The 25,165-nt window shown below is 44.4% G+C and overlaps 1 protein-coding gene across 1 annotated transcript in view; it reads right to left on the minus strand.

The window, feature by feature from the left end:
• RYK (receptor like tyrosine kinase) overlaps window positions 1-20,709 on the minus strand; it is a 55,255-nt gene extending 34,546 nt beyond the window's left edge. Inside the window, exons 1-5 of the mRNA XM_080349418.1 lie at window positions 20,398-20,709; window positions 5,600-5,721; window positions 3,650-3,749; window positions 2,463-2,597; window positions 463-519 (exon numbers count right to left, since the gene is read on the minus strand). Coding sequence (XP_080205544.1) covers window positions 463-519; window positions 2,463-2,597; window positions 3,650-3,749; window positions 5,600-5,721; window positions 20,398-20,695 — 712 coding nt within the window. The 5' untranslated portion in view covers window positions 20,696-20,709. The remainder of the gene's footprint in view (window positions 1-462; window positions 520-2,462; window positions 2,598-3,649; window positions 3,750-5,599; window positions 5,722-20,397) is intronic.
• Window positions 20,710-25,165: the final 4,456 nt, after the last annotated feature.

Genomic DNA, 25,165 nt, shown 5'->3' on the forward strand with positions numbered 1-25,165 from the left:
AAGAAGAAAAGCTCGACAGGAACATCTCAAAATCATCCATTGCTTTCCAAAAGCATTTTGGCAAAACTGTTCACATTCTGGGTGCCCCAGAGGCACAGTCGGTATTTCCAGATAGAAGAGGAAGGAGTAAAAGAAACCACCTCGTTCGATTCATTCAAGTCAAACAGCGAACCAGACAGGTCCTAAAGTCGAGAAAATAGATCAGAGTCATGTAGGGAAACCAAAGCCCCCAAGATGGTATTAAAAAAGAGTTGTTAGGTGACTTGGAATAGGTTTTCTTCCTCTTCACCAGTATATATTCCCAGTTAAAATAATGAATCATAAATCAAACCCACTAAAATTCTGGCTGTAGAACAGACTACCTGGGGAGCATTTTCATAGGGAATGCTGCGGAAACAAAGAATGTCACAAGTTCTTTCATTTTTTACACCCAAAGTAAGTTCTAAGCTCAGAATTACTCACAGATAGCCTTGCTGCTGTTCCTGTCAGACGCTGGGGATTTTAGTTCTGGTTCAAGCTCTAAAGAGAGGAGAGAAAACCATTAAGTTTGGTGCACATTTATCAGTGTAGCCCTTCACACGCCTCACTTACGGAGAAACAAACCTGCTTTTCCAAATAGGTGAACTAGATTTCCATTTTAAATATAGAACCATTATATAAAAATCACTCTTCTTTAAGACACAAGTCAGATATTTCATCACTGATATATACATCCTTTGAGGCCACACTTGAACCCACCTAAAAACCCCTCTAGCTTATCCAAAGTAGCAGCCAGTAAAAAGAGAAGGTGCAGAGTTTGTGAGCACTAAGGCACTAAAAGATCTCACAGGATTGGTTACTACAGAACAGAAGATTTCTTGGTAGAATTTCTCTGGTAGAAATTCTAATTTTACTCATTGTAGGAAAAAATCAATGATGCAGCCACGGGTGCTTTGTCTTCTCAGCTGATGGTTTAAAACCGAAGGATGAAAAAGGCAACGCCTATTTAAAATATGGAACAAAAGGCACAAGAGCAGTAGTTGGGTTGGTGTGTGAAAACGGTCCTTTAGCAAGGGGATCAATGTTCATTATGCTTTCCCCCCCGGCACAGTCCCTTCTGACTCCTTGGTCAGCCAGTTCAGCCTGATAAACTTGGGAAAAAATAACCCAGGGGAAGGAAAATCTGAAAAAAACCCTCCTTTTCTTTGTTTTAACTCCCTTTTTTAATCTTTAGGAGGAACTACTACAAACGCCTAGAGCAAAACCGCCAGCAAGTTCCTGCATAGTTTTAACTTATGCACTAAATTAAATCGGACATCGCCAATCGACTCACACACCAAAAAAAGGTGTCTCCTTCAGATTATTATCAGCAAGACCTTCATTTTCACCAGAAAAAGAGATACACTTCAAATTAAGAATGATCTTCCTGGAATATCAACATGAGGAACGTATCATGCGCTAAAAAAACCTGTCAGAAATTCATCCTCGGACATTGACACCCAAGAGAAGTGATGAAAGAACCTTGTGATGCCCATGAAAATATTTCTAGGAAGCAGCACCAGGAGACGGTAACAATCCAAGAATAAAACGCACTTGCAGATTCCCAAGTCAAAAGAGTCGATCTGGGATTTCTGAATTCTGCATTATCTACCCAGAGTATTTTGTACCCAAAGGCCAAAAGACTGACACCTACCCGTGTTCCCTAAATAGCCAATTTTATCACAGTTTATAAACCAAGTAGATTCTGTTGGTAAAGCTTAGGAAATGTGAATATTCTGAATGCTGCAGTTTGGAGGAAACCAATTTGTGAACACAAGCCCTATGGGGAGAGGCTGAGGGAGCTGGGCTTGTTTAGTCTGGAGAAGAGGAGGCTTAGAGGTGAGCTCAGCACTCTCTAGAACTACTTAAAGGGAAGTTATAGCCAGATAGGGATTGGTTTCTTCTCCCAGGCAGTCAGCAATAGGACAAGGGGCCATGGGCTTCAACTCTGCCAGGGGAAATTGAGGCTGGAGATTAGAAAGCAATTCTTTGCAGAGAGAGTGGTCAGGCATTGGAATGGCTGCCCAGGGAGGTGCTGGACTCACCGGCCCTGGAGGTTTTCAAACTGAGATTGGACATGGCACTTAGTGCCATGATCTAGTCAATGGACTGGAGTTGGACCAAGGGTTGGACTTGATGATCTCTGAAGTCTTTTCCAACCCAGTCAATTCTGTGTGATTCCTTCCAAGAAAATGCTGTCTGCTATAAATTTAAAAAGTTCAGTCAATGCAGAACACTTGGGGAAATTATTCATCCACTGGTTTCTGCTTTTATCAAAATTCCCCAATTGTCTCTGAAAGGCAAAATTTTACCTGGTTTCTTCTCATCCTCTCCAACATACCCTCTGAGTGACTGTTACTCATGGACCGTACACCTTCCCACCCTTTTTTCTGATTATACATTAACCCCGACACCTTTTCAATATTCAAAATGTAATGTCTTACTTTTGTAGCACATTTTCCTTCGTTTGAAATTTAAAACTGTGATGTTTTTGGATGAATTTATTGTCAAGTTGAGCTGCATTAGTATTGTGACCTCAGAGTCAAGTCTGCCAGTGCAGGAGAGTTCCACGCGGAACACTGAAACCAAAACACAATGACAATTTAAGTCGAGCACTTTGCAGACATTGTGGTAAAAGAATATTTAAATAGGGGTCTTTCTACACAATGTTTTTAAAATACATTTTTAAAAAACTTGCTATTAAGAAATGCTGGTTTAGCTTTCATGCCTTGTAACTTATTAAAGCATTAAAGGGCATAAGTTTTACATTTACACAAGTTATTTTAAAGCTTAGAGATTAGTAAAACACATAATATCTGTGGATAAGTGACCATTAGCTCTGCTGCCACAAGAGACACCTCCACGGTCATAAAAAGCCAGAAAATGTAATTTTTCTTGTCTCTTTTTCAAACGCTGATAAGTTTTGCCTATTTCACAACAGTTAACTTGGAATATTTTGGTCCCTGCAAATCTGACTGGAATGAAAGCTTAATCTAATCTGACATTATTTACTTTCTAGCTTTTATACCACTATTATTTAGACCAACAGAGCCTAATTCCCTAGCGTGTGCTTTCACAGAAACATGGTACAAAACCAAAACATCAATTTATTTTTTATTGCCCTTTGAAAAAATCTAAGGGAGTACAAGCAACCCAGCTGAATGGGCAAGAAATGATGATCACTGGCACATTTCCCGAAACAAACAAAGTTGTTTCTAGTATAAATCCTATGGAGGAGTTTATATGTATTCAAAAATAGTTCCCTTAAACTTACCAGCATGTATTAACGACTCTCACACATCTTGAGATGTCATGGCTATAGGTTAGAGAAGTTAAAGGCATGGATTTTCAAATCCATGCAATTGCTAATGATTCCTGTTGAATGCGAACCTTGTGTGTGTGCATATATATATATATAAAAACATCATGTTTCCTTTGCAGGAAAATCTCTATCCTCCCCTAAACAATAGGGGAATAAAAAACCTGCTCTAATAGTCTCAATTTTAGCAATGTTGTAACTGTTGTAGAAGGCCTGAAAACATATGTTCAATAGAGAAAAATTACACAAAGTGCCACCAGAAAGAATTATTAGTATCAACACTACAAGCACATTTTGGGGTGGGGAGTTTACCTGAAAGGGTGCGAGGAACTTCTCCTTGGAGGGAAATGTTGGCCTGGGGCACAGCCATGGCCACGGGATTATCCACCTGGAACCCCAGTTTGTACTCAACCTGCAACAAGAGTTGGGAGATGGGAAATGCATCGGAAACCAATACAGCTGGAAAAAGAAATGGTACGTACACCTCTTCGTGATTCTTCTTGAAATTCAAATAACACCAGTGATTCTAGGGGCCCAGATTCAAAAGTTTCTTATGTGAAGTCTAAACATCAGACTTTCGCAGCGGTTCAAATTAAGAAAGGCAAAATAGAAGCCACTCTCTAAATCACTACTGAAAATTTGGGGCAGAATCTAAAGTGCTGTATTGAAAAACAAAACACAAACCTCACTTGCTGATAGTTTTAAACCTACCTGCTCAAAAGCCAGTTTGTTAAAACCATAGGAATTCAAAAAATTCCCCCTCCTTTAGTCAGTTTGATAAACTACCCTGCCAAAATTGCTTACGAACAGCTTATTCAACTATAGGCAAGATTTTCTTTCCACTTAAAAGCTGATTTTGCAAATATCCATTCAATAAAATACAGGACCTATTGCAACTAAGTCATAAGCTCCTGTTGGAAATTCATCCACACTCAGTTGAATGAATTAAGTTTGACTTTGTTTGCCCCATTAATATCTCTTTTTTTTTCCCCCTCTTCTTTCTCAAACATAATAGGATGCATTTATGTTATCAATTGATTTTTCAGTCACGATGCCAAGGGTAGAAACATAACCCAGTTTCTGAGCTCCTATAAACTGCATTACAGCCATCCCACAAAGCTGGCATGGATGTCAAGTGGTGCAAGCACAGGAATGAAAGAAGGGCTACACAAGCCCAAAAATTCTTATTCTAAAGTCGCAGACCCAAGGAAACTCATGGCAGGGACAGCTGTCCAGGTTGCTTACATTTCATTATCCTGTGAATTATCATGTGGCTCAACTGTGGGCTTAATTCTTTATTCTGCCTCCAGTGCCCTGGCGTATCTCCGAGGCTTATTCTGTTTCTTCAAGGAGAGCATCAACTGTTATTTCTTAAAAGAACAAATGATAATAGAAGCTTCTAAGGTGAATTTTCCTGTTGTGACTGTTTCCTGTTTCCTCCATGGCTGGAGTAGTAACAACAAGGAAACTCAAAGGTCCTACTTGAATGGCAAGTGACTGAACTGCCTGGACCAAACAGCCAAAATTCACATCGCATAAGTTACACCTTAAAAGAAGCTGAAGGAGTCTCCAGAAATTGCATTGGAGTTATTAAATGTTACTGTTCCTTCTGCAGTCTTTCCTATTTAAGGATAGAAGAATAACCATCACTCAAGTTTAAAACAAAAAAAAAAAAAAAGAAAGAGAATCTGGCAGAGACAAAACAGATCGTTTCAGACATAAAAATAAATTGTTAAGTACCTGGAAATCCTTCAAAAATGTAAGAGCACATGTAATCTTTATGGCAGCTGTTGCTGCATGCTCCAGCCACCATGATTAAGGAAAATAAAAATTCCTTTCCATTTAATAGGTGTTCGGTAATAACACGCTGGATGCTACTTTTACAGGTTCTCATTGTCTCCAAACATATGTTTCTAGACATCTCTAAAACACTTTTGCTCTACATTTGATTTCCAGAGGCTTCAGTTCACGGCTGCACCTTCGGTGTGTTCAATGCACCACTAGACAAGATTGCACAGTTTGTAACATATACACATGTAGCTTGCCAGAAGCATCAAGTACTTCAAAATAAGTGGTTTTGACCTTTCTAAAAGAAGAAAGAAACAGTCTGGTTACCTAGAATCTCAACTTATTGCCTGCAATCATGTAAATAATTCGGTAATTTCTGGAAAGAAAAAAAGCCATTTAATTATAATAGTGGGTATATACTAGCAATACAGATGGTGTCTCGAGCACTCCAACACAGAAGCTGCGCCTGCTCACCTTGGATTTCGCATGCCAGCTGAAGTGGAGGTTGTTGGTCTCGCTGGGTATCAAGAGGTTGAAGGACAACGCGTAGTGATTAACCACATCATTCCTCACGTAGGACAACTCCGCATCGAGCCCTGTGAGGAGAAATAAAAGGGTGAGACAGGGAAGGGCAGGACCAGCAGTTAATACACGGGGACAAACGACTCTCAGCTCCACTTGGATTCAAATGATTAAGCAAATGGTTCCTCGAGTCCATAAATCCAATTGCAGGTTTGGAACATAATGGAAGGAAACAAGACTTTTCACACAGTTCTCCAAAAGAGTCATTACAGACTCTCCTGAAGGCACTCCCTTTGCTTCTGGGAATCACAGGTCCAGTTTTGCTCTTATTTATGATCAAGTACACTCAAACTGCTTTGGATTATCAGCTCAGTATTTTTCTCCTGGCAAAGCTCATTTCTCGAGCCTGAGACACATAAGTGCTATGAAATTAACTTCAAGGAAATTAGATCATAACACACAGTGAGAAGAGGAATGACGTTTGCCCACCAAATAATACTAATATTTTATGCCGACCTTTTGCTTTCCGGGCATTTTAATAAAACTAGAGAATTGAAAGACCCACAAAACTATTACAGAGCACTAAAGTGCATTTTCCTAAATAAGATGCATACTCCGATATTAAAAACGTTAAACGATATTAAAACGCACATGTTCCAAGGTCACACTGAACACAGGGCAGGACCCTGAGTGTCATTAGCAATTAGTGGTAAAATAAACATTACAAGTTAACCCCCTTCCCTGTAGCTGTACAATTAATCCCAGGTCCATATCCTCAGGACAAAACCACCCTGTATTCGGAATCAATACCGTTTTGTCTTGTCTCATGTTGCTTTTCTCCCATCGTTCCCAATTAAACGCTATCCAGGCTCAGCAATATATCGACGCGCTAAAAGAACAACTGGGTAAATCGGATACGCTGAGTTCAATTCAAATATTCACTCTGCAACTGGGAACGTAAATAACGGAGTTATTTTTATTACGGCTAGAAAGTCAAACTGGAGAGACCTTGACTCCAAGAGTTTAAGGCATCCTGAAGTTATTCCAAGAATCTAGAGAATCATGAAAGGATTGGGGTTTTTAAGAAAGGAAAAACAAATCAAAATTAACTACTGAACTTTGTAGTCAAGCTGCATTTGAAGAAAGGGAAAATTAGCTTAAAAGAAATAAATTCCTCCCACCTAGCGCAAAAAATGGACACCGACCAGTGCAAAGTGATAAGCATTCTCTTATTCCCGAATTTGACTTAATCCACCTTGTTTTCACAAGATACAGAAATGAAGCCGAGACGTTCCTCTTCATTCTGGTTGCTGTTAAACACTTGTATTCCCTGCTGGCTCATTAGTGTCCTGAAACTTAATTAAAACCCAATAGTATATAATGACAGATACCAGGGGGTGGTAAGGAGGAGAATCCAAGACTGGATGGGTGAAAATCAACAGAACAGCCCAGGGAGAAACGCTCTCAGATTGGATCTTGGGCAGAAAAAGAGGCAGGTGATTCCTACATGCTGAATGTAATCAGCCTGAGACAGTGTAAAATCATTAACATTTAAAAGTTAGACCTTTCTTCTCCAATTTGTCCTTATTTCCGCTCGAGAATAAATGGTGAGCGCAGAAAACACATCGATGAACAGAATGGGGCTGGGGGGGCACAACAGACGCACACCTTGAACTGAATAAAACTTTGAAAGCACAAAGAAACAACATCCAAAGTAGCTTGCCCAGATCATTTTTACATGTATATGTAAATAAAAAAAGTGTACATGTACACTTGTTACGTGTACATGTTTATAAATGAAACCTACCTCAGATTTTTAAAAAGAGTGTGGAGAAGAGCTCACAACCACAGACATTTGCCATTAGATCCAGTCGAGAAGATGGGAAGATTCACAGGCATAAACTTATTGAAGTATTGAAATCAAATCCAGTAAGTACAAGTTATTAAAAACAACAAAATGAGGAGGACAAAAGGATTAACAGGTGAAATAAAGAAATTCTTATTTTGCTGATAAAGTCACACCAAGGATCAGAGGTTCATGAAAACAGCTTCAGAACTTGTAACGCTGAGATTTTCAAGGTGAGAGTCCTTAATTTAATAAAATCTTTGTAGAGAAACCGGTCATAGAAAATGAACAAGTACACAGTTAATATAACTGCCTGTTACAAAAACCGCCCTTTATAAAACCAACATAAAAGGCATTCCTAATTGAAGCTGCCAAGCATAAATATCTTGACATACAATAATATCCAACATTGTACAAAACCAAATTACCTTCCAGAAAATCAATCAAACCTTTAAGCTTGAATGGTGGCGCAACCCTGAGTAATTCAACCACAGAGACCACTAACGTTTCAATGCCTGTGCGGCCATACAAAGCTACACACTCAACAGGCAATGCTAATTTTATCAATTCAAACAGCTTTGCGTTAAGAGCCACGGGAGAATCAATGTTGGGTTTTATTGCTTCAGAAAATTATGCTCTCATTAAAAGGTAAAATAATTTACGAGGTTGATGTTTCACCGATGCTCATCATTGTCCTATTGATCCAAATTTGCGGGAAGAGCTTGAGAAAACAGTGCAGCACTGAACTCGTAAGAAAAAGCAGAAGATCACTTGGTTTAATGTCCTGTTTCTATCAGGGGTGTACAGAAAACTAATCTAAAACCGAAGTAAACACACGGTGAGTCTTTGTCAGTAGATCCTATAGATTTTTTGTTTTCTTCTGTGAATTTGGATAAACGCTGTCACAAACCCTGGGAACCAATAGATACGTACTTGGGAAATGTCAGTGTTTCGACACTCTAAGGTATTTTTTTTCCCTTTATCAATAATTAAAACATTTCCCCTATAGCCCATCTTTTCACATCAGTGAACTGCAGACAAAATCTAATGTTCCTAAGCTTTGCTTCCAGACCATCCTCCCACCCCTCATTTTTCATCCCCTCGCTGCCTCCTCCCACCTCAATCCTAAATTCCTGAAGCACTCTGTCTATGTAATTTCTCTGAATCGGGCCAGTAAAACAAGCCAAAAAATTGCAGTTGAACCTGCCAGTCGCTTTGCTCGCTTCATTCTTGGGCGTCCTCCGTTTTTGCAAGTCTTTTGCTTAGAGAAAAGTTCCCCCAGAAATTGCTCAAGAGCTCCATGGCGAGTGGACCCTGGGTTTCCACAATGAGTCCGTTTTAGCCAAGATAAGCGTATGGTTTTCTCCAGCTCTTCCCGCAAAGTCGGATCAACAGGACAACGATGAGCGCCGGTGAAACTTCAAACGGGTTCAGATCTCACTGGGAGCGACCTCTGTTCAATCAGAGACTTTGCTCCTTGTTATCTACGAACCTTTTTACACACAACAACCTGTGCTGCCTGATTGCTTTGATTTCCAGAGTGCTTTAAGTGCTATTATTAACTCCCTCTGGAGTAAAAACGCTTAAGGAGTTTGTAGAAAAACACACCAGGCTCCATTACCATGACAGTTTGAGTCTCTCAGAATTGCTTTAATTCTGCATTTCACCTTTTTTCTTCAGACTTGCACATTCACACCTGCCTTGCAGCGCTCCTTATTTAAACACTCAGCAAGTCAAGTTCAGGGAGTCAAGCTGGAAAAACACTAAAGCAGAGAACAACAACAAAACCTCAATCAGTTTAACACCCTGAATTAAGGAGGATGCTCAGGAGCCTCCATGTGAAGGGTCAGACTGCAGCAGCACTTAGAGCTTACACTAAAATAGCACCATTCCCTTACCTTAGTCTGGGCTTTTAGCACAAATCTAATAGCAATCTGCTAACGATGGTTGACATAATTGGTTCTCCAGCCGCCTACCTAACTCTCTGGTAGATTCCTGTGTCCAGAAATAACTGAAATTAGTGTCTGTTTTCTCAATACACTACTCTGTAATTTGGAAGAGTTTCTTCATAAGCAGCTGAGAAATCTCTGCAGCGCAATGTCAAATCACCGCTCCTGACTCACAGCCACTGAAATAAGTCCATTGAGAAGAGCTGCAGTCAAACAAGTAATTATCTTTATATAAATATTCTATTTGTTCAGAGCTTTACGTGCTCTAGAGAACAACGTCTCTGCTCCTGAGCAGCTGAACATCCACGGGAAAGAATACGAACCTGACACTTCAACATCCCTTTGCCTGCACCCTATTTTTTTCCTGCCGTTTTCCTTTCATTTCAAGTGCACCCATAAGTCTGAAAGACTGACTTTAAACCCTAAGCTTTCCTTTTCTTTTTGCAACAGCATGCTGGCAAAATTCTTCTATTTTCACACCATCAGCCTAAGCAACAAGAAAACACAGCTGAAGAATCAAAAATCAGCACCTGACTACTGATACTTTATTTTAGAGGGAAGTCTTTCCCAGCCTTCTTAGTTTGAATGTATCTAATTAGTTCAACAATCAGCTCACACGGGGTTAAAACTACAACTGGGAGTTAAAAAAAAATATGAGGAAATCAAATACAAACTGATCCACGTGGATCAATTTGATTTAGAAAATAGCAAGCTATTAGACATGGAATATGAAGCATCTGAATACACACACACAAAAGATTTCTTATATCCTATTTGTATATATCCAAAGTGAACTCTCCTTTAATAAAACAAGTGATATTTTAGCCTTCTACTTGCATTTTTTACTATATTTTTCCACAACGGTTAGAGCTGCTGCTCAGGAATTTGGGCTGAAATACTTGCTTTTCAATGTCTTACAGGCCATGAGCGTCTGGAAAAGATGACTGATGAAAAATAGTACAAGGGGGAAAAAAGAAGTTAAATCTTAAGTAACATAGAGATGATGAAGAAATAGCTTTTCACTCTCAAAACACCAGTGCCAGAGAACATCAAAGGGTGCTGTCCAGTGTCAAGCTTGTAAGGCAAATTTAGCAGACACGAATCCATCAGTACTCACTAATGCACTTTCTACTTTCTGCTTAGAAATATTTCTTCCCTGATTGTTGAATCTTCCACTCATTGCCTGACACTTAAGAAAGAAATAAAATAGAGAAAAAACACACCAAGACAAAAGAATCCTCCTTTTTGGGGGGACAACTTCCAACTTGTGCGTCAAGTTCTTCATTGTCTACTTGCATCTATCTCAACCCTTTCCTTCTAAACTTCAGGCTAAGCTTTGCTGGAAAGGGATGGATTATAGTCCAGTATCACACAGACCTCGAAAAAAAATACAGTATTGAATGCATGGAAAACAGACTAGAAATAAAAATCACAGCTTGACCTACCACCAAAGTATGCTGAAATTCTATGGGATTGTGCTAACATTAGCTCGTTAACATCACACTGATTGGCGGGGCTCCAGAATTAAGTCCATTCTGACCTCCAGGAGGTTTCTCCCCACCGAGTTCCTCATTGGGAACAGTACGGTTGCTCAGGACCGTGGTTATTTACACAAAGGGCTTTGTTACCTGCACAAAATCATCTTTTCATGAGCTGGAGATGGAAGACAATACACAAGGCATTCAATGTGAGGAAATACTCCACATAACTTGAAGGCAATGACTGCATCCTTGAAAACCAATCAAGACTTCCTCACAGGGAATCTTAGGGGGAAACTTCCCAACATTTAGCAAACAAGAGGAAAAACTCTTTAATGAGAGCTCTCCGCAAACCCTCATGAATCAGCACCGACAGATCACCCACAATTCATCTTCTTGATGCTGTTAATTAGGATTTGCAAGTTCAACACCATGGGCAAACAGGGTTTTTCTCACTTTTTGAAAGCCAGAGCAGCCTCTTCCCTTCTCTGGGCAGAACACAAGTAAACTCTGCTCCTTCTAAATACCTTCTAAATTAAATTTGCCCCTTTGAAACTTAAAAAAATACTAAAACTCCAACAAAACCAGCAGTCACTTTGCTATTAGTAACCAGAACAGTGCACATGAGTTATCCAAGGGCTGATTCTAAAGGAAAGATATGACACTGAGATACTTGAAGGCAGGAGAAAATTAGTGCCAGGGACCTTCAAAGCCAATATCGGGACTAATGAGCAAGTGCAAGCGGAACGGACGGGAACAGGAATGGTGCAGATACAGGGCTGGAGGAGACAGAAAGGGAACCCTCATTTGCCTATTCATTTTGCTTTATATTTTTATATCCCAGCGTGAAACAAAATAAAATACAACAGCGTAAGCCACCTTTAGAAGGCATCTCTGTCAGCAGCCATGAGTCGTTCTGTAACAACCACCTGAGTACAAATTAAAACAAAATTTAAAACACACACCTCTCAGTGCATCAGACTTCTTAGTCTTTAAATTCATGGTTTTAGTTCAGCAACCGACTGCCAAAGGCATAATGCACCCTTCACATCTGCCCAGATGCTCTGGAAGGCTTCCATCACAGATATGAATTGTTTAACGCAAAACTAAGCTCCACACAAAATAAACCAGGTCTACTCACTTCCATGGCAATCTGCATGCTAAGAAATAAGAAATATTAAACTCTGGGGCTTTCCTTTTAGAAGGGATTATTCTACATGGCCATCCACTAACTTCATAAAGGCTAAAAGAGTTTTGAGAGGATAATCATCTTTAGTTTACCAACCTGCTCGGCTTCACCATTGCTACCGCTGGCATCACATATTCCGAGCGGCTGCAGCTTTTCCAGCCCACCAAGCAGCAGCTCCAACGCTTACATTACTGCTCTTATCTTTCCCAAGCAGCGTGGTGAAATCAATATACTGGTTAATTTAATTACGGCTATTCAACACCCGGTAAGTGGAAGCGAAATTCTAAAGCACCGCATTAGTTTCATGCTGTTGCTTCTGCTCCCAGCTCTCCAAAGCAGTCAGTGCAAATATGCGAGTTATCCGCTTGAGAGAAGGACAAAGGCAGAGATGGAAGAGAAATAATGCGTTTGAAGCCTCTGCTATCGCAGCTTTTGTACCGCCACAAGGCGTTTTCAGAGAGCATTAGCGTTCATTCTTACATGGGATCTGCTGGTGCTGCTGCCATTCAGGGAGGGAAAAAAAGAGAAAGAGAAAAAATCAATTCATCAGGCACAACTCATTAAATGCGCTTCACCCTTCAGGCGCTCTCCGCTTTCTCAGTTGAATCCGCAAGTATGATTTTAATACTAAATTACTAGAGGAATAGACTCTAACTAAAGGTCCTTCTGCTGCAAGGAAAGTAGGAGCCTCGGTGATATTTCAGTCTGTGTAGTTTCAGGTAGGAATTAGTCATCAAGCAATCCTGTTTCACTACAGCCCAGCACAACTACAAACCAAGGTACATTCAGAATGTGCCTCATTAATTCAGCTTTTCCAGTATCCAAACATGACTCTGAATAGCAGAAGGGGAGGAGAAAAAACACAAGATTTCCCCAAATACTCCATCTTTTGAAGTACCCCCACACCAGTGAGCCCAGCACAGCTCCAGCTCTCAGGGATTTTTCATGCCTGTGAGCACAATTCTTATCTCTTGTATTTCCCTCTGCCCTGTTTAGGAGCAGTTTCAGTCCCAGCCCTTCGTGCTGCCCTCTCTCCTGTGTACAGGGAGCGTTTTGCCTCCATTTGCTCTCTCTGGTTCCCATTCTGTCTATGCACTGGAGGGAGAAAGAACATGTATTCATAGAGGCTAAACAATCAACACTGAGAAAGAAGATACTGCCAAAGTGAACACAGGTGTCAAAATCACAGCAGCGAGGAATGCAGCTTCGGGATTTTCTTTTCCCCCCACTCATCAGGTCAGCCTTCAGTCTCAGAGGTCAGATTTCTTCCACAAATGTTACAAAAGCCACAAGCGATTATCACCAGACAGACCCAGGGAGCTGGAATGGCTGTTTCCTCCCAGGACAGAGCAGCAAAGGTTAGACTTTTCCATTACTAAATGAAATCCACCCTAGACTCATGCAAAGGAATATTTTTCCCCAGTGAGTGACAAGTTCAGTTTCCAAAGATGCTGCAAGGATTCTATGAAGTCCTGAGACTTTCACTAATAATTTAGGTCCTTGTTGATCAGAATACCAATAAATCATATTACTATGGAAATCCAGAATCCCATAATTAAAATATTTGCCCTTTCATGCCTACAAGAAGACACTTTATCTAACATTTTAGACTGAAATACAGGAATTTTTGTTAGTTGTAGCTAATCAGGGCTACAGGAACCACAAGAACTGCTGCTAGCATTTGCATGTTGAATAACACATTAAAGTTTTTTGCTTAAAGTAAGTTTCATAGGTGGAAGATTAAATTCCCACCTGTCTAAATTCCCATGCCTATCAGTAAAACACAGATATAACAATATCTGCACAGACACATTTGTTGGGGTCTGGAGTCAATATTACAAGCAACTTTTCCTCTTAGAACTGTTTCTGCTTGCTTTGGAGTTCTTTTTTTGCTCTTATTTCTTCTGGAACTTCTTTGAACATCTCTCGTTCAGGATTTCCAGCTCTTCAGGCAGCAGGTTAGCCATCTGACTGCATCCAGGAGAGTTCTGGTGTACCATTCCCCATACGATTCTGCTGGCGATGAGGAATTTGGAATGCTGCACCAGGGAAGCCGAGCTGCTTGCTGACCATGCCAGTCCCTCCTGCGTGGCCCATTTGCAGAAACAAATCACTTCCCCCAGGAAGGATTCAGACAGAATCCCCTGGCGTTTTTTAAATCCCAACACATAGGCTGGTGTGATAAAGCAGGTGGCAGAAATCAACCCATCAATTTGCACAAGGACTTTGGTATTTCCCAGACTTTCCTCTCAATTGCAGTCACACAGAATTAATTATTTCAAAGCACTTCAAAACCAGGCTAGAAGCTGCCCCTCCACTGGCATCGCTCCCCATGGCTATTTCAAACTTTTCAAGCATGTTCTTCTGCCGGCTTGCAAGCCCTACAAATATTGCAGAGGGTTTCTATGACTCTGAAGAAACAGCTACCCACACACTATTTGAACTTTGCAAATTAAAAGTGAGCTAACAGAAAAGGGCAGAGGAACCCCAAATGCAGCTTGTTCTCATAAACCTCAAAATGATGTTGACATGAGGCGCGGTACGCGGTAAATCAGACGGACAAGCATCCAAGTGCACCGAAAAGGCTCCAAACCTAAAACAGATTGCTCGGCTCCGCTACGCAAGGAACTTGTCCCAACCTGCTGCGGCTTGTGAGCGGCCAGATGTTCCTGTGCGCGGCCTCCAAACCCTCCACCGCTCCAAAATGGGCTTGAGTGACGTTCCCCGGTGACACTAAAGATTTAGACTAAAGAGCTTTACAGGGCGAGGTAATAAAATAATTATTCCAAAGACAACACATCCAATTAAGTGGAATACAGCAGAACATTTTTAGACTAGCATCAGCAATGCGGTTTTGTTACAGTGCATGGCGTCCAGCAAGATTAAAAGCTTGCTTTCCATCCAGCTCGGTGCACCTACGGTAATTTTTAATTAAGCTCCCTTTCAAATGGTAAACCGAAGCATTAATATGCAGGTTTCCGCACTCCTGCAAAAGCAAGCGTGTCGACCGCAGCAATACAATACTTGATTTTGCATGGAACATGAAAATAGCTACTGTTCTTCAGAGGTGAGCACTTACAAGCTAGAAAACAAGGATTTATGAACATGCATACAAGTGAACAAAATTCTGAACTCTTGGTCACGTATCACGGACACTTGCTTCGAGACCTTGGGGTACTCAAACACCTGCTCTTCCATGGACATCTCATCCTCTAGCAACTACCCAAAGGCTCTTTGCTGTATTTTCTCTGTCCTCAAGAGGTAACACATACAAGCGTCTGTAATTTACCCACCTCATATGGAAATTTATTCAAGGTGCTACTAACAAAACCCACTGGGTTGCGATGCTGTCAAGGAGTGGGCTTTTAAACAAGGCTCTGAAGCAGTTCAAGAATCACAAGAAATACTTCAACCTTTCAATGATTTGAACATCCAGCTCATCTCAGCACATCAGTTTTCATCTCCCTTTCACAACACAGACAAACAACCAGGTGACGGACAACGGAACAAGAGGATTTCCAGTCACTACAAACCCAGTGCAAGCCCCAGAAAGCACTTTTGATGTGAACTCCTGCTGCAAGCTCCCCAAAATAGTGCCATGAAGAAAGCTGTTCCACAGTATGAAATCTTAATTAAGATCAACTGCTGCAATAAGTCGATGTTTTGTCTAGTTCAGATGGAGACTAAACTACATTTGGCCTAAAATTGACCAGGGCTCTGCTCAGCTCTGGTGAAGCCACACCTGGAGTACTGGGCTCCCCAGCACAAGAGACATGGAGCTACTGGAGAGAGTCCAGCGAAGGACACCAAGATGGTTAAAGGCTCAGGGTGGCCCTGCTTGAGCAAGGGGTTGAACCAGATGATCTCCAGAGGCCCCTGCCAACCTCCACTGCAGGGCAATTTCAAAAACCATCCCACCCTCTGCTACAACACATTTTGCACCCCAAAAACAGACAGTTCATTTCAGTAAGCTGCACACCAACAGAGGACGACATTCAATACAATTACTCAGAAGAAAGCAGGCCAGAGAATACTAAGTTTGCAAACTCAATGCAAGCATTGTAGGACTTCTGACTTTAAGATTCTCTTCAATTCTAGTTAATCCTCCCATACATACGCTTTATGATAACCTCTAGTTCTGTGACAACAGTATTTTTCCCCCCTTGGGACTTAAATCTCATTTACCATTCAAGACTAGATCTATCTCTAGAAAGAACCAGAGCCATGTGATAAGGAGAGACCACAAGACCAATTTCACAGTAGAATAACCCCTGCAAGAACAGACAGGATTGTCCTCCCTGCTTAAGCACCTTTTTGCTGCCATGAACAATTAGATGCTATCTCATGAATGCTGCAAAAGAACCACCTGCAATGCAAGAAAAAACCTGCTGAAGCCAAGTTTTCACAGACAACTATTGACTCTGGTCCTTGTGGGGTGTAACCCAAGGTCTCCAGTGAGGTTGAGCTGCAGAACTGTCCAAACTCATAGCTGAAGGTCTAGGAGATACACCATGAGTGCATTAAGTGCTAAATAATGCTATGTACTTTAAATAGATTCATTATTAAAGTTTGCTACCTAATATTAATGGATTTTTTTTTACCTTATTCTCTAAAGCTTAGTTGGTTACCTGCCAAGCATGGAAACATGTGCCTTTATATCACAGGATCCTGTGAACAACAGATCAACAGAGGATTTCAACATCAGGCAATCACCACATTCAGACTTCACAGGAAAATCTGAATGAAAGTCACTACATCAAGTGAATAACTCATCACTAATTTAACACCATCTGTCTTGTGAGTTCAGCACCATGAAGTGGTCAATAAAAAGCGATACAATCAGGTGGTGTTATCATACCTACAGAGTTAGCAACTCCATAAGATCAACACTACTTTCTTCAGGTTTATGTGCAAGTCCAAAAAAAATATTGTCCACACAAACCAACTCCCAAAAGCTACACTCATGGTGCCATCCCTGAAGTCACCTCAACCAAGTCCCCCTGACTAACTCATCTCTCATTCTACCTTATCCCTTCTATCCCTTAATCCTGCCTGGTGTGAGTAGAATCTGACACATTCAAATATGTGAAAAATACTTTTTTTTTTTCCCCCAAAGGCTTATAGTTTGGATGGTTGTGAACCTTTTCCATGAGAATGACAAGAGACTTCTGACAGAGACACCATCTGCCCACCATATAGAAAGCTGTGCTTTCAGGCCATGAGAACTCCGCAGCTTTTCAAAAGAAAAAGCCATCTCACACGACAAGACGAGCCAGTTTTCTCTAGTTCTCTTCTCTGTAAAGTTCTGAAGATTTCAAAACAACTCCTCCTAAGGCAAACACATGGTCAGAATCACACAGCCTAACGGTGGAAATCTGGCATAAGCACACAGGAAAGTAGCGGGCAGTTTTGCTACAAACCATAGTATCTGTCCTGCCTCTTGCCACAAAAAGAAGAGCCACAAATAAGCAAGTCACTAGTTCATTTACAAGAGCCACAGCCTAATGAAAACCACAGGCCATGGTTCCATGAGACACCAAATTCTGGGTTTGAGGAGAGCAGAAGCACCTCGATGCTCCACTGAAGCCATTCAGTCCCACGGACTTTCCACTGGAGATGCTCCGGCTTTACAAGGAGGACACACCATCTGACCGCCTGCGGCTGATTCAACAGACACATCAAATCTGTGATCTAGAGATGGGGCAATATTAAGAAACATGAAACATGCCACAGAATGTAGTAACTCCAGGTAACATTGGGGTTTCTGAGCACTTCAGAAAGCTGAAGAGTTTTCTGTTCAACCACAGCAAGACAGTAGTAGAGACAAAGTTAGTTTAGAAACAAAAGGTGAGAGAAATTAGCTTCTGTGTTTATATTAGAAGCTTCACTGAACCTAACAGTTCGCATTTTCCCATCTGCGATGAATGACTATTCCAAGATCCGCCGAGCTACGGCTTTCCTCAAAGAAGTTACAGATGCCGAAACCATAAACTTGATTGTCCAGAAACACAATTCAAATACTACAAAACTGGCTATTTTTAATCAGCTCGTCTTGTTTCCAGAAGTGTGAAGAGCTGGAACAAATGCATCTGGCCCTTCAGACTTTCTTCTGCCAGAGCAATACGTATTAATAGTTATCAGAAACATGATTGCTTGAGTCTAGGTGCTTCATTAAACTACATCTTACTTAAAACAGCTAGTGGGTGTAGAATACTCCTGAAATAAAGTCTGCTCGAGCCAAAAACACAAGGTAAAATAAACTTTCAGATCTACAACAGATTTCTAGTGATCTGCATCCCACTAGCTGAAAAATGCACCAGTATGTCTCTGGATTAGAGTCCAGGTTATCAAATCCTTTGGGGTCATAGAAGCAGAACAGATTCTTAAATGTCAGATACTTTAAGTGATATAAAACAGCTACAGACAGCTTGAGTAATGTGACTTTCACAATGTTAGCAACAGACACCTGTAAGAGAGGTTCCAGGATGCAATTTAACTTAAAAAATAGTAACAACAGTAGATCCCTCCCCCCTCAGTTGTTAGCTTTATGATGAATAATTACGCTAGAGGACCACAGAAGTGTGCGCAAATCCAACTAAATATACATTTGAGGACAGTGCAAACCTTACCATTCAGTATTTCCAAGATTAACTACTTGTTTAGAAACTCAGCTAAACAGCAAGCCTGACATTTTTATCCTCCGTCTGTAACAGAGCATCTGGCAGCAAGTACATGCAGTGTAAAAATGATGGGAACAGAATGCTAATCGCTAGAACAAGCCATCAGGGAAAAAATGTTTACAGTGTTATTCAGTCCCCAGATCCCCCAACTTGGGTCAGCTACATGCCTGCAGAGTTCAAATTAACTGGAGATATTTTTATTTTGTCCATTTGATGCAAGTAAAGTCTTGTGCTACTCGTTTTTTAGCTCACAGACACACAAGGACACTTATTGAAAAAACAAATCACTAAGGATACCAACGTGTTTGTTTTGAGACTCCAGTCACCCACTCTAAACAAGAGCCTAAGCAAGCCAAAGGCCTACAGAAAACAAATCTTTGTTTAAATCAGAGACTCCCCAAGCACAAAACTACTGCGAACGCCTTCCACAGCGGGCCAGATGGGGGACTTCACAAACGGTCTCCAAGTACTTGCACAGCAATTGTCAGCCTGCCTAGAAATTAAGATTCCTTTCACGCACGCACCCAATTATTGCCAGGTCTCCTTTCTGCCCTCTGAATGTCACTTGCCTCGCTAATTAAATCACAGGCCTGAACTCATCTCTTCCAGGGCTCACCCTGCTCCCACGGGGCATCATCCCCAGTCAGAGACTCTTCCCAGGGTCCCTGGACTTGTCTGTTCTGCTCCCCTCAGTCTCACAGATCCCCAGATTCACCCAACCCCACAGCCCCACATCCTCTGTTGAGCCTCCAGCTCTGCTCACAGACCCCTCCATCCTCCCTGCACCCCACACCTGTCACCTCACACCAGTCCCACAGGCATCCCCACGGACCCCCACAGCCACTGCTACCTCCTCCAGCCCCATTGACCCCCACCATCCCCACCTCATCCTCTTCCAGACACCCAAACCACCACCTCTGCCCCCCAAAACTTCCCCCAGCCCCTTTTAGGCACTTGCACGCCCAACATCACCTCAGTGCCACAGATCTCCAGATTCACCCAACCCCACAGGCCCCCAACCTCTGCTGAGCCCCAGGTCCTCCAGACCCCTTCATCCCCCTGCACCCCACACTTGTCACCTCACACCAGTCCCACAGATGTCCCCATGGACCCTCACAGCCACTGCTACCCCCTCCAACCCCACAGACTCCCCCATCCTCTTCCAGACTCTCAAACCACCACCCCAGCCCCCCAAAACTCCACACCAGCCCCTTTTAGGCACCTGCACCCCCAACACCACCTCAGTCCCACAGATCCCCAGATTCACCCAACCCCACAGCCCCTCATCCTCTGCTGAACCCCAGCTCCACCAGCCCTGCTCACAGACCCCTCCATCCCCCCTGCACCCTACACGTGTCACCTCACACCAGTGCCACAGACATCTTCATGGACACCTCCAGCCCCCCCACCCCTCCCAGCTCCACAGACTCCGCCATCCTCTTCCAGACACCCAAAACGCCCCCTCAGCCCCCCAGAACTCCCCCTAGCCCCTTTTGGGCGCCCACACCCCCAACATCACCTCAGTCCCACAGACCCCCACCCCTCCCCCGGCCCCGCTCCCCTCCCCAGCCCCACAGGCCCCGCGTCTCCCGCCGGGCCCGCACTCACCGATGAGCCGCCGCACCTCCTCCTCGCTCAGGTACAGGCTGAGGCTGGGCCCAGGGCCGGCGGGGGGCCAGTCCGGGGGCCCCGCGGCGTGCAGGCCGGAGCTGGGGCCGGCCTGGCCCTGGGCGCCGGCGGGCAGGAGCAGCAGCAGCGGCAGGAGGCGGAGGAGATGGCGGTGCGGGCCCCGCACCCGGCACGACGGCGGCCGCCGCCCCGCGCCCGCCTCCCCCAGCGCCGAAAGGGGCCGGCCCCGCCGCCCCCCGCCGGGCTCTAGCCGCCCGGCCCGGCGGCCCGGCAGCATGGCTCCGCGGGGAGGGCCGGGACCCCCGCCCCACCGAACCCCTCACACGCCGCGGCCGCCAGGCCCCGCCCCGCCGCTCATGGCTGCGCGCGCCCGACGCCGCCGCTGGCGCCGCTTCCTCCGCGGCGGCGCCGCAAGCCCCGCCCCGCGCACGCGCGCCGCGCAACCCCGCCCGTCGCCTCGGGGGCCGCCGCAGCCGCGGCCCGCGGGGAGCGCGGTGATGTCTCCGCACATCGACGCCCCAGTCCTGGCGGGTGCCTCACGGGCTCGGTGCCTGGCGCTTGGGGGGTGTCTGGACACGTCCTGAGGGACGGCTGAAGGGGGGAACACCGCGCCCCGAGCACACGGCCGGTCCCCGCGCAGTTGCTGTCAGCCCGCACATCGCCCTCAGCCGCGCCGCGGGCACCTCCGTGATGTGCGCTGCCAGACACGGGTGACGTGGTCACCTGTCACCTGCCACAACACGTCCTGATCATCCACCAGAGCCTGGCCCAATCATCTACAACAACCCGTCCTGACCATCTACCCCAGCCTGCCCTGACCATCTACCCCAGCCCGTCCTGACCATCTACCCAAACCTGCCCTGACCATCTACCCCAGACCGTCCTGACCGTCTACCCAAACCTGCCCTGACCATCTACCCAAACCTGCCCTGACCATCTACCCTAGACCGTCCTGACCGTCTACCCAAACCTGCCCTGACCATCTACCCAAACCTGCCCTGACCATCTACCCCAACCCGTCCTGACCATCTACCCCAGACCGTCCTGACCATCTACCCAAACCTGCCCTGACCATCTACCCAAACCCGCCCTGACCATCTACCCAAACCCGTCCTGACCATCTACCCCAACCCGCCCTGACCATCTACCCAAACCCGTCCTGACCATCTACCCCAGCCCATCCTGACCATCTACCCCAACCCCTCCTGACCATCTACCCCAGCCCATCCTGACCATCTACCACAACCCATCCTGGTCACCCTCCTCAACCTGTCCTGCTCAACACCCCACCCTGGCCACCCACCGCATTCCCAGCCACAGGCAGACCCGGCAGCTGGGTGTCTGGGGTCTGTTCCACATGGCTGGGAATACCCTGCCAAAACATCCCAGAAGAAAAAAACAAAACAACAGATATATTGAAGTAACTGACACTGATCAGAAAGTTACCCAACTGGAAATACTTCTGGAACACCAGCATTTCAGTTTTAAGAAAATTTCCTTTTTTGGTAATTTTTAAAAACTTTGTGTACTGCTGCTATATTTAATGTTTTAGTCTGCTTTTCACTTTAATCTTGTGCTTGTGCTCCTTTCAGAGCTAAGAAACAGCAGCAGCGTTTCATTTAGCCGTAACAAAGGAGGGCCTTTGATCTACCAAGGATGGTTATTTCCATGCCAGCCAAGCCATTGATGCCTATAATGATCCTAAAGTAACATTTGAACTGTAAACATGTCTGCTGTTTTGTTATAGTATGAAATGCCAGCAGCAGTGCTGTGTGACAGCTGATATATTCTGAAAGAATGCAATAATAATCAAGTCAAACGACGAAAACAACATCAAATTCCAGCATGAGACTTTGAATCTCCTCTACAAACATCCCTGACCTTTTCCTGAAATCCACTTCTATGCAGAGTTTCAAAAGTAAGTTTTTCTGTTGCAATTTGGCACAAAACCCCATTTCGGGATGTCCACCTTTCCCCTGAAACGCAAAACCTCTGTTGCGATGGGCTCGGCAAGTGGCTCTTGTGTTTCTGAACCGACGTCTGAGCTGATGGCGCCCAGTCCCTCGCCCCTCCGGGCTGATGATGGAAGAACCGTCTCCATCACCACCTTCCCACCTGGCTGCTTTCCAGCTCCTCCGTGCTCCCCCAAGAGCCGTAACAGCTTTGGTCTCAGCAAATCCATCGCTGGTAGCTGCCTGCTCGATTGAGCTTTTCAGCAGATGTGTCACAATATCCGTTTATGACCATTAAATCAGGTAATAGCTTTGAATTATACACTCCCACCGGACCTGCCAGGAGGGATTTCATACCTACACAGGACAACGTGACAGGAGGACACTGCAGGCTAATTGGCCATGAGGGGTTTTTAATCAGTGAGTCTTTCAGTGAAAAGCATATAGGATGTCCTGCTCCTCTACTCACTGTGGTGAAAGAGAAATTGCTCGTGTACCTCTCCACAATAAACATCACTTACTTGTGGAAAAACAAAACTGGAAATGGAGTTGCAAATTACATGTAAGTCTTTGGTTGGGTGTATGTGGAGCTGCCTGGACAGCGCAGGACGCTGAGAGCGAACCCTCCATACTACAGGTTCTCCACAGACCATTTCCTCAGCCCTTAAACCCAGAGTCTGGGTCTGTGTGTTTATTTATTGTTCAGACATAATCTAAATTTCAGATTCTGGGTATTTTCTGATGCACCGCACTTCGGGACTCCCGGACATACAGGCAACTCACGTGTCTAAAGTGATCAGAAAACAAAACTAAGGCTCGTCTTTGGCTTAGGATTCCTGAGCTGCCTGATAAAAATCATTGCAAAAGCATTCGCAGAACTAATGCACTAAAGGGGCGTGAATTTGCACCAATTGTCTGGTTTCAGCAGCAATCCTCGTTCAGTCTCTTAAACTAAAGGCTGTTCACAGCAGCAATAACTAACCATGCCTCAAGTTGTGCGGAAACTTATGTCTTTTGGTGCAGTGTTACCATCCCATCCACCGATAACATTAACCTTAACCTCAGCCACCCCTGCCTGTAACACAGGGTATGATATTCAGCAGAAATGTGATATTCAGCAGAAATGAAGGACCCGCATTTCTTTTCAGTGAGTATGTAACTTGCCTCCTGGAAGTCACTGCCTGGTTTTAACAAAAGGTCACCCAAACCGCATAAACCAAACGCAAATAAACACATTCTTAGGATCCATCTGCCAGCCTGCGCGCAGCCGCTTTTAGGGCTAAAGTCATCACTGGTGTGTCTGCTCCATTATGTCCATGAGGCTGATTGCTTGCTGAGCCCTGAAGTTATAATTAAAATGCAGCCTGCCGCACTTAGGAGAATAATGGGGGGTATTGGGCATCAAATGAAGGTTTCACGGATATCAAGCAACTTATCATTTGAAAAGGTGAAAAAAATGCAACTCACAGGCCAGCTCAAATGCTAAAGATCTTCTGTCGATTTTTTTTTGGCTGCATAGACTGTTTTTGGCAGGATGGCGTTCATGGTCTTTCAAAACCATTTGGGGTAAGATTACATTGCAAAGGGGCACGCGAAGTCTCTCTGCGGAAAAATGCGAGCAATAGCTGTGAATTCACAGTGCTCGGACGGCAAAGTTTTGCTTGGCGAGGCAGCAGGATGCATTGTTGCTCGTGCGCTGAGCCCGCTTGTGTCAGCGCTCACCACCCCTGAGTCCCGAGGGGCAGGGAAGAGCTGGCGTTCATTTCTGGATGCAAAACACATCTGCGAAAGCAAATTGCTGACGATTAATGGGCACTGGTGGAAATTTGATATGTTGGGACCTCGTGTAAGACATATGATAGAGGGATAAGAACAACTCCAGGTTCCAGTATAAGTTGGGAAATGAGCTGTTGGAGAGCAGTGTAGGGGAAAGGAACCTGGGGGTCCTGGGGACAGCAGGGTGACCATGAGCCAGCACTGGGCCCTTGTGGCCAGGAAGGCCAATGGTACCTGGGGTGGGTTAGAAGGGGGTGGTCAGTAGGTCAGAGAGGTTCTCCTGCCCCTCTGCTCTGCCCTGGGGAGACCACACCTGGAATCTTGTGTCCAGTGGTGGCCCCTCAGTTCCAGCAGGACAGGGAACTGCTGGAGAGAGTCCAGCGCAGCCACCAGGATGCTGAAGGGAGTGGAGCATCTCCCATGTGAGGAAAGGCTGAGGGAGCTGGGGCTCTGGAGCTGGACAAGAGGAGACTGAGGGGGGACTCATTCCTGGGGATCAATATGGAAAGGGGGAGTGTCAGGAGGATGGAGCCAGGCTCTTCTGGGTGACAACCAGTGACAGGACAAGGGGCAATGGGTGCAAACTGGAACACAGGAGGTTTCACTTAAATTTAAGAAGAAACTTGTTGGGGGTGAGGGTGGCAGAGCCTGGCCCAGGCTGCCCAGGGGGGTTGTGGAGTCTCCTTCTCTGCAGACATTCCAACCCGCCTGGACACCTTCCTGTGTAACCTCATCTGGGTGTTCCTGCTCCATGGGGGGATTGCACTGGATGAGCTTTCCAGGTCCCTTCCAACCCCTGGCAGTCTGGGATTCTGTGATGTGGGAGATGGGACAAAGGGCTTTGGTGATGCCTGTGCCATGTCCAGACTGGATGACACACACAGCAAAGTGGCTTTTCCCACTTCCTCTTTACAGTCGTAAATGATGGTGTAACACTGCTTCTAGAGGAGAGCTGGCCTCTTCTCACAGACACAGGAATGAAGCCCTTCTGCCTCCTCCCATCAGCCTTCCAACATTTT

Source organism: Nesoenas mayeri (assembly GCF_963082525.1).
Source record: "Nesoenas mayeri genome assembly, chromosome: 9".
Lineage (NCBI taxonomy): Eukaryota > Metazoa > Chordata > Aves > Columbiformes > Columbidae > Nesoenas > Nesoenas mayeri.